Source organism: Chaetura pelagica, unplaced genomic scaffold (assembly GCF_000747805.2).
Source record: "Chaetura pelagica isolate M959 unplaced genomic scaffold, ChaPel_1.0 scaffold46, whole genome shotgun sequence".
Lineage (NCBI taxonomy): Eukaryota > Metazoa > Chordata > Aves > Apodiformes > Apodidae > Chaetura > Chaetura pelagica.
Window position 1 is genome coordinate 5536908 of NW_009954102.1, and position 9613 is coordinate 5546520.

The 9613-nt window shown below is 46.5% G+C and overlaps 1 protein-coding gene across 1 annotated transcript in view; it reads left to right on the forward strand.

The window, feature by feature from the left end:
• Positions 1-8563, forward strand: part of EVA1A (eva-1 homolog A (C. elegans)) — a 211666-nt gene extending 203103 nt beyond the window's left edge. The window contains exons 7-8 of the mRNA XM_010002389.1: positions 1473-1646; positions 8193-8563. Of these exons, the coding sequence (XP_010000691.1) occupies positions 1473-1646; positions 8193-8563 (545 nt within the window). The remainder of the gene's footprint in view (positions 1-1472; positions 1647-8192) is intronic.
• Positions 8564-9613: the final 1050 nt, after the last annotated feature.

Genomic DNA, 9613 nt, shown 5'->3' on the forward strand with positions numbered 1-9613 from the left:
GCTGAATGTGACCTGGACCCTCTGTGCCCAGTGCCTCCATTTGTACAACTGATCTTCAGTGATCTCCATTCTCTTAAAGCAAGAGGTTCTTGGGATAATTTTCCTTTTTGGATCTGCCACTCAGGCACTCATGCTTGAAAACTGCTTCAGAGCCAGTGATGAATACCTTGGCAGCTTGTGACACGTGGCTTTCCCAAGGCCATGCAGCTATTCAGTGGCAGAGATACAGCCTTGGGGCTGATCCCTTGCAGCAATGCCAAGACATCCATCCCAGCTGCTTCTCCTCTGAGGCAGATGAGGAGCTGGCACCTCTGCAGGCACGTTCCTGCACTCAGCCCCTCTCCAGCCAGTATTACCTGTTCTCTCTGACACCCCTCAGCTCCTGCTACTGCTTCCTTGGGCTGAGCTGCTTCCTGGCACGCACAGCAGGAAGCTGAACGTGACACCTCACCCTGCTAGGTATGCAGGGAAGGGAGATGGATCCAGCAGCCAGAGAGCACAGACCATCTCTCCTCATGGCTGCTGCCAGAGTGCCTTGGCTTGCCTGGCACTGGTGGTGTTGTCAGAGGTGGACCTGAGGGCTTCCTGAATTTCATTCCTGCAGAGAAGTGGAAGCCAGGTTCAAGTCTGTGATTGTGCAGTGTGCTGCTTGCTTTTGGACAGAACCAGGCTCCCAGGGAAAGGAGGCTGAAGAGCTGTAATAGCTACAGGTAAACAATCACATGAGTGATGGAGTTGGATCCTGGGCACTGACTTTTTGGAGTGTTTAAAACAATTAGTGTTTTGTGGCTAGTGGAGGAGTCTGCCTGCAGATCAAGGTGCAGGGAGCACTCAGCTGTGAGCTGATAAGGTCTGAAAGGGTCTCTTTGAGCCTCCTGGAATTAGCTGCCTCCTTAGCTCCACTCTTCAACAAATAAAATCAAATCATTAACCCATGTTCACTCACCTCTCCAAAGGGGAAATGGTGTCTGGGTGAAACACAATACGAGCAGACTTCTGAAGGAAGTCATAAACTCAGATCTGCCCTTCCCCAAGAAGGCTGGAGTGAAAGAATGTCTGTTTGCCAGGTGTGGAAGGATCACTACAGCAAGACACTGGCAGAGGTTGCTGGCTCTGCCTGTGTTTTCCATTCCTTATTACAAGTCTAGCTGAGCCCAGTGTTGATACAGGCTCCTTTGATTTACATAAGAGGAAAGAAACCTGATTATATATTTGCTGTAGTGTAGGTGGGTGTGTCTAAGTGGTGCCATGAAAGAGCAGGAGACAGAGGAGAGAAGATGCTCCCTGGATGCAGACAGGGTATGTGCTCAGCTGAAGCTACCTGAGAACATTTTAGTGGCCCCCAAAAAAGGGCAAATGACCTGCTGTAGAGCAGCCTCGGATTCCTGAATGCAGAGCCAGACCTGGTCGGGATAGGGCAGGGATAGGGCTGAGGCACGTGTCTCATTCCTCCTTCCCTTTCTGTTTCAAAGCAGAGAAGAAGAAAGGGAGATCAGCCACCTTCTACCCTCTAGACAACCCCCCCTTCCTGCCCCCCGTGGATGAGACACAACCGCCAGCACTCACCAGCAGCATGGAGCCCGTGGGCGTCAGCACCGAGATGGCTCTGCTCAGCAACATCCTAGCAGCATATGCCTTTGTCACAGGTAGGTCCTATGGCTGCCATCTCTCTGGGCTCTCCTAAGCTCTTCGTAGACCCTCAACTGAGCCTACATGTCACAGGCACCCGGGGTTAAATCAGCTCTCTCTGAACTCTTTATGTTTTTCATTAATCCCTCAGCAAATTTCCCCTTGGAAGACCTGACCAGGGCAGCTCTAGCAGACAGTATATAACAGGGTTTATTGTGCTCTGGTTTCCTCTGGATTTGCCCTCTGAAGTTAAATTCAATGTAATATTACATGTGGTATTATTCCTAATGCTACATTTTCCTGGAGATCAAAGCCTGGCTCATTAGAGAGGCAGGCTTGTTGTCCTTTAATTTGGAAAATAAGCAGCACTCAGATCATTACCCTGCTTAAGAAAATTTTGCTTATCTTCAGTAGGAGTGTGAAGATGAAGTAACTTGAGAGTCTGCCTAATTGTGTATTTAAATCTAGTTTAGAGTAAGATTTCCTTGGATCACAATTTATCTTTCACCCACGTGTATCTTTCAAGTAGCAGGGGAGCAGTCTTCCAATAAGATACACTTTAAAATTTGGAATAAAGTCTGTGTGCCCACGTGAGTGCTTGGGGTCAATACCACTGATACAAAAAACTGCAGCAGAGACAGCTGATACAGTGTAGAAGGACCTTGTTAGCTGTAAGGATTGCCTGCAGAGTTGGAGGAACTAACCCAAACCAGAGGAGCATTGGCTGAACAGCATCAGATACAATAATTCAGTACATTTTGGGCCAATCCTGGCTTCTTTCCTCAGAAGGAGGGCCCTATTTTCTGTGTAACTAGTCTCCTGGGGCAGGACATGCTGTTTGTGGTAACTTCTGCTTATGGGATTGCAGATTGGTCTCCACTTGTTTAATGAACAGTTTTTATGCTCATTACCTTGCAGTGCTTATTGCCAAGCAATATGACCTTGCTGGTAATGTTAATGTGTTGCTCTTTTACTATGTGCTCCTAGTAGTTCTGTGTCCTACAGCCAGTGTGCTAGCACCCCTGTAATGCAGCCCTGCTGTTCTGTAGCACTGAGGTCCATAAGACTGAAAATGCAATTGCTGTGATCTAGTTTTTCGTGTGTGTGTGTGCCACTGAGTCTTGCTACTTCATTAAATACTCATTTGTTCTTGGTGCCCTGCTCTTGCTCTTGCTGAGACACCACCATGGTGCTACAAACAAGCAGTTGGATTTGGAACAGCTAACTTGGGCTTTGCATTTTGGAATCACTGGGTAGATTAGTAAGAGTGTTTCTGCATGGTTAGTAGTGGGTCCTTCTTAAAGGACCATGAATGGTGAATCTAAAGTTCTGCCCCTCCTACACATCCAATGGTGACATCAAGATCCATCTTTTCATGACACTTTCAAGAAGCAGGCAGCTCAAGTGGAATTAGTAGTGCTCTTCACAACAGACACCTGAGTAGGATATATTTTTTTCTGGCATGGGTTTCTCCAAGGGAAGATTGAGGAGTCTTCTCCTCCCTCTTGCCTACAGTTGCCAGTTTTTGACATGAAAATGCCTTCATTCCCAAACTTACTATAAACCAAAATGCTGTTAATATTATTTTCCCCATCTGAGCAGTAATGGGCAGCAGAAGGTTGTAGGATTTATGGCCAGGTGCAGCTTGGATTAGGATTCAGGGCTGCTGACTATGCCCCATGGACTTTTCTTCCATTTAGCACAGCAGATCTCTTTGACCCATTTTGTAGGGCACAAGGCCTCAATTCATCCCCTTCACGAGGTGTCAGTCTTGGCAGGAGCCTCCAGATTTTACTGTAGCACAAATAATAAATAAGGAGGGCTTTAACTGTCTTGTTGCTGTGCTCTTTACTTGCCCTCTAATTAGGTGGTCTCCTTGTGATATGTTCACACCTTCTGGATGTCAAATAGGTGAAACTCAGACCTCACAGCTTTGGTTTCCAGTGATGAGTTCAGGAGCTTGTTGCTCATGTTTTTCACTGCACATAACCATGGCTGTTAGATGAGTTTTAGTCTCAATGACAGATCTATTCAATATTTCTAAGAAATAATTGATGACTGCTCTGTGGATTGAAACAGCAGGTGCCCTAAACCATCTTTGTTCCATAAAGTGGAATTTAGCCCTCTGGTTTTAGTGGAGAGGATGGATTTGAAACGATTTATTTTGTTATATGTGAATATGATGAGGTTTTAGATCATGAGTTCAAAGACAAGCTGTGTCACAAGGCACAAATATCATCTGCACAAAACTGGAGCACTGCAAAGCCACCCCCTCTCCCCCACCTCCCCACTTCATTTTGCATGTTTTGAGCAGCAGAACTGTTGGAAATTTTTGTGGTCACTCCAGTTTTGGACCCTGAAGGTGGTTTAAGCCACAGCAGCTGTTGGTGTCCATAGAGGAGCCATTATAGTGGCTCTGGAGACACAGGGTATCAGGCAGCCAGGGAGGCCTGGTTCTGGTTCACACATCTTCCCACCTCTCCTGACCACAGCCTTGGTGCCAAAGGGAAATATTAGTGCAAGAACTGCTCTGTTTCCTAAGACTAAAAACATCCCCAAGGTAAACTCTGCAGACTGAAAGTTCTCTATTTAGGGCTTCCCCGTGCTGATGAGTTGGCTCAAAGCTGGACTTCTTTGCAAGAAAAACATGTAAATAGACAGGGACAACATGTAAAGATGCTTTTTCTGTTGGGGCAGAACATGGTGTGTACTCTCAGATCCACTCCTGGTAAAAGAAACTACGGGCACTTGGTATTTAATGGGTAAAATGCACGCTTGAAAGGTTGATCCACTCTATTACTTTTCCTGCCTCCTGGCAGTGTCTTTAGTCTTTAGTCTGGGGAGGGCACCCACAGATTTGTGGGAAGGCCTCTGTGCTCAGTGGTGTTCACATTTTGTGCACAATATGGCAGGTTTTGGTGGGCAGCTGCAGGGGAAGAGTCTGCAGGCTCAGTCACTTCCACATGTGGAGACTTGCAGGGCACAGAGGGGAGACAGGGCAGTATTAGCTAAAGCCTCTATGCTCATTTCTACCAACTTTTTGTTGGATGTTCCCACAGAGAAGTCAGGAATGTTTCTATTGAGAACTGAAAAATCCCGGCATGGCAGGATGCAAAGCCTCTGTTTGATTTCCACCATCAGATCTGTTTGCAGGTATCATCGTGGTCAGCAGTACCAGTCAGATGTTAGTTCTATCCCAGTTTCCAGAACCTTGAAAACAGCATTTCTTCAGAAATAGGGGAAGAGTCTGATGTCAATGAGGAGTGAATTTATCAGCTGATAAAAAAAAAATAATTTAAAAAATTAAAAAAAAATTAGAGTTCAGTCCTGTAAAAGACTTTTAAAGCTGATTTTCTTTATAGAATTAGCTTTTTAATTAAATGCAAACTCTGCCCGCAGACCACAGATCTGTTATTTGTCATAGACCTGTTCCAAAACCTGTCTTGAGTGTTTGGAAAGACTTCACCAGTCTCAGTGACAGCTGGAACTGTCTTTGCAGTCAAAGTTTACCAGCAAGACCAGAACCATCCCTGGTGGTTATATAAATATTAAATGTTCAAATTGTATCAGAGCCCTTCCAGTGAGTTGTTCCAATTTTGTTGTTGCATTCAGACTGAAGCAGTTGGAGGGAAACCTCCACAAATCCCTCTTCTGTTCTTCCATAGGCAAAGCTTTGCTGCCAAGTTATTAACATGGGACTTCCAAACAACAACCCGGGGGAGATAATTCCAACTTCTAGACTGCTTGGCCTGAGCCTTATTAATAAGGGGCTCCTGGAGAGCTTCCTCTGTTCTACCAGGGGATTTCAGCAGCCTGTGGGCTAACTGTAAATTCCCTAGAAGATTTTGCTCCTACTGTTTGTCTGGCCTTGCTCGATGTTGAACCTTTTACTGAGGCCCTCTGAAATTTCCCTCCCCACTGAGGTTTCTGAATGCATAAAGCCATCACAGGAAGCCAGCAGCGTTAATGCCTAGGTTGGTTTTTATTTATTGAAACAATTTATTATAATAGCAATAACAACCTTGGCCTGGGGCATTTCCTGGGGAATTAATGGCAGTCTGGGCTGATGCTCCCAGCAGATTGTTAACCCTCAGGAAACAGGCTTTGTAATTGCTGCTGGTTTGGTTGGAAAAACAAAATAAAATGTGTTTCTAATTCTTGGCCTGTTTGAGCGCCTAGAAAAGGGTGGCTTTTGTATAGAGGGTTATAAAAGGCATATATCTTTTTTCTGCATGGATTAAATTCAGGCTTGAATCAGTGACATTTTCATCAATGCTTTCAGTCCAGATGGAGAAATACCAGGAAAGGGAAAGGTAACCCCAGCTAAAGAGATTGACGGCAACTGGATCCTGCCAGAAGTTTAGGAGAAAAACACATCTCTGGGCTATCAGCCACAGCAGTGGAAGAGAAAGCTACACTGGTCAAAAACCATGTGTTAAAGGGTGCAACATACTACACACACACACATCAACACATACCAAAATCATGTTAACTCCTGCTCCTGATGTCCATACACTTTTAAAGAGTTCTTTTTTTCAACTGTCATGAGGGTTTTGAGGAGTTGGAGTGATGAATCTGAGCCACCTTTGAGTTTTTGGAAGATGCTGAGCATCTATTTGTTGAAGAGGATGCCCCTTTTTGGTCCTTGAAAGTAGCAAATGCATTGGGGGAGGCTCTCAAAATCACCAATCAACAGTCAGACTCTCCAATCTAGCCTATGACTTGGCTGCTTCCGTTGAGAAAGAGCAGAGCCCATGGTTTTTAGCTTAAGTTGCTCTTTCTGCTGTGAAAAAAAGAGATGTTGCTGTGCGAGTGGATTGTGCATATGATAAATGCCAAGACTGCAGTTGAACGTAGGGTTACAGCTCAGTGAGGAAGTCCAGACAGTGTCTCAGATGTTGACAGAGTAGCTGTAGGAGCTCATAAATGCCACTGGAGCCCCAAGATTCAATTACAGCCATCGCACTGCATGAAGGGCTACACAAACAAGCATGGGATGAAAAATGGTTGGTTAAGTGGCAGTCAAGGTGCAGCTTGCTCATGAGCTGGATACAGTAGCATGGAAAAAGAAGGGTGGAGGGGAAAGGAAAGGCAGGACATGGTCAAAAAAGAGGGAAGAGAAACTGCATGTGTCAGCATCCCAGGCTCCAATCTATGTTTGTTTTAATGGGTTGCTCTGAAAGAGTGAGCAGTGGAACTAATGCAACCAAATCAAGCCCATGTGTGTGCAGGAACATTGTGCAGGAAAGTGTGTCTGGCATCCTGTCAGCCAGGCAGAGCAGAGCCAGAGTGGGTCAGGCACCTTCCAGGACAAACAGGCCGGTTCTGCTTGCTTGTTCTTCTCATGCTTCCACACTCTGGGTGTCCTCAGAGCCCTCCTCAGGCCTGCTTGCAAAGGCAGCTTTGCAACTGCTCTCCTGAGTTACACTGCACAGGTATAAAGTGCTGTCAGAAGGTGACTACTTTTCTTAAGGTTTTCAAATCTCTGAAATGTAGGCAACTCCTTTACTTATGTCTGTGGGTGAGCTGGCTCCAGCCGTGCCTGTGTAGCACAGATACACGTTCTGGTGGTCTGAGAGAAGAGCCAGCTTGATTGCCCCAGATAAGCAAATGCAACCTATGAATAAATAATACTAATTTTTCCATAGTGCAGGGCTTCCTGTTTCAGCTGGGCCACAGCATGGAGAGCACAGCTAGCTTTGTAGTCAGCTCTATTCCTCTCACAGTGATTACGGATGTGACAGAGAGGTGGGTGCACTGCTGGGTGTGACACCCTGGTGTCAACCCTGCTCCTGCAGCCACCAGAATTAGCATTTAGTTCTGTGGCTGCTCCTTCCCTTTCCAGACATCTCCAAGACATGACTGCAGGGAACCCACGTGCTGCATGTGGGCAAAAGCTGTGGCAGCAGGTTTAAATTTCCTTTCCTGATTTTCCCTGGGGAGACGAGGTGAAGGAGGGCTTGGGAGTGAAAGCAACCATTAGAAACTCCTTTACTTTTCACACTGTACCAGTTGGGCAGCAGCTTTGCTACTGCACATGCAGGGTTAAAGGTTTGAGCTCTGCCCCACTGAGTTCAGAGTTGCCACAACCTTGATTGGAGCCAGGATTTCCCTCAGCCACACTTCTACAAGAGCCATTGGAACATCCTTCATGCCTGCTTTGATATTTTCTCCTCTACTTTTAGATTTTGCTGTCTCACTTTTGTCCAAACCTCTTAGCTTTGGTCTCACTCGATGTTCCAACTGCTGCTGAGTTTCTCTCCTCTTTATTTTTTTGACTTGTTCAAGGATCGTAGAATCATAGAGTCATGGAATCAATCATAGAATGACAGAATGGTTTGGGTTGGAAGATATCTTAAAGATCATCTAGATCCACATCCCTTGCCAGGATTTCCCTCAGCCACACTTCTACAAAAGCCATTGGAACATCCTTCGTGCCTCTGATATCTTCTCCTCTACCTTTAGATTTTGCTGTCTCACTTTTGTGTCCCCTCTGTGCCCAGGGGAGCCGCGTGTGCTTTGTCCTTCCGAGGTTTGTTCTCTGGTTTTCTCTCCCCTTCCAGAAAACCCTGAGCGGGCTGCCCTGTACTTTGTGTCGGGCGTGTGCGTCGGGCTGGTGCTGACCCTGCTGGCCCTGGTGCTCAGGGTTTCCTGCCGCACGGACTGCAAACGCTCCCCCGCCAAGAAGCCCCCTCGGGAGAGGGAGAGCGACAGCGACAGCAGCGACAGCGACGACGATTCGGACACCACGTCCGACCTGTCTGCCCGCAGGCACCGCCGCTTTGAGAGGACTTTGAACATGAACGTCTTCACCTCGGCCGAGGAGCTGGAGCGGGCGCAGCGGCTGGAGGAGCGGGAGCGCATCATCCGCGAGATCTGGATGAACGGGCAGCCCGACATCCCGGGCACCAGGAGCCTCAACCGCTACTACTGAGCAACTGGGGGTCCAACCATCCTGCCCTGCACACCTGGGGCTCCTCCGCACGTGAGAGAGGAGAGGGAGGGAAGGAATATCCCCCGGGTGTCTCCCCTTTCCCTGTCAGGCGTGCTACCCGGAGCGACGCGGATGGACAGCAATAAAGCTTTCCCAGTCTCCTTCTCCCTGACATATTGTTATCACCCCTCTTCACTGCTACCTTCTGGTTACAAAAGCTGCCACCTTCAGTTCTGGATGGCAGGCAGGAAGGTGGTGACAGTGACAGCCCCTGTGGGACGTGGAGTTTGGCAGGCAGTGGTGCCAGTGCTCCTGCCTTGGCTGGGAGAGAAGTCACAGAGGTTCGGGGGTTTATTTAGGGGTTTTTGGTTTCCCTTTCCTGAGGACTGTGGGAGAGTTGTGAACAAAATGACAAGTCTGGAAAGATGATTTGGGAAGGGAGGGGGAGGTGCATCCTGACCAGTTGTCTTGTGACTTGAGAAGCCATGAGATTAACCTAATTAAAACCCAACGACAAATATCACTTGTTGAGAACTGGGGGGTTAGGGGGGGGAGAGAGGGAGATTCTTCCATCGTGAAATCATCTCGGTGCTTGGATGTTTGCCATGGTGTATTCAGTTATTTATGGCTGTCTTTTCATCTTCCTTTTCAATGGGAACATTTATATAGATTTTTTTTTTTTTTTTTTTTTTTTTTTTACTGACACCTCAGGGATAAAATCCTATTTTTGGTTGTTTTTATTTGAGTCTTTTCTCCTCCCTGGCCCCTGTCAAACACAACCCCACACACCTCCAGCAGTGAAATGATGGTAACATGAGAGATGTGTCAGTGACTGGTGAGAAGTTAACAACCTCAAAGAGGTTGAAAAGGGTTTTCTTTTTGTTTTGTTCTAAATATATATATATATATTTGAAGATGCTGCACAGGAATGTGCCTTATTCTTTTTTGTTGTTGTTGTTGTTAAACTACAATTTTCCTATGGATAGCAATGCACAATGTTTTATATATTTTATTAAAAAAAGAATAAAAAATAAAAGGTCTATGTTTACC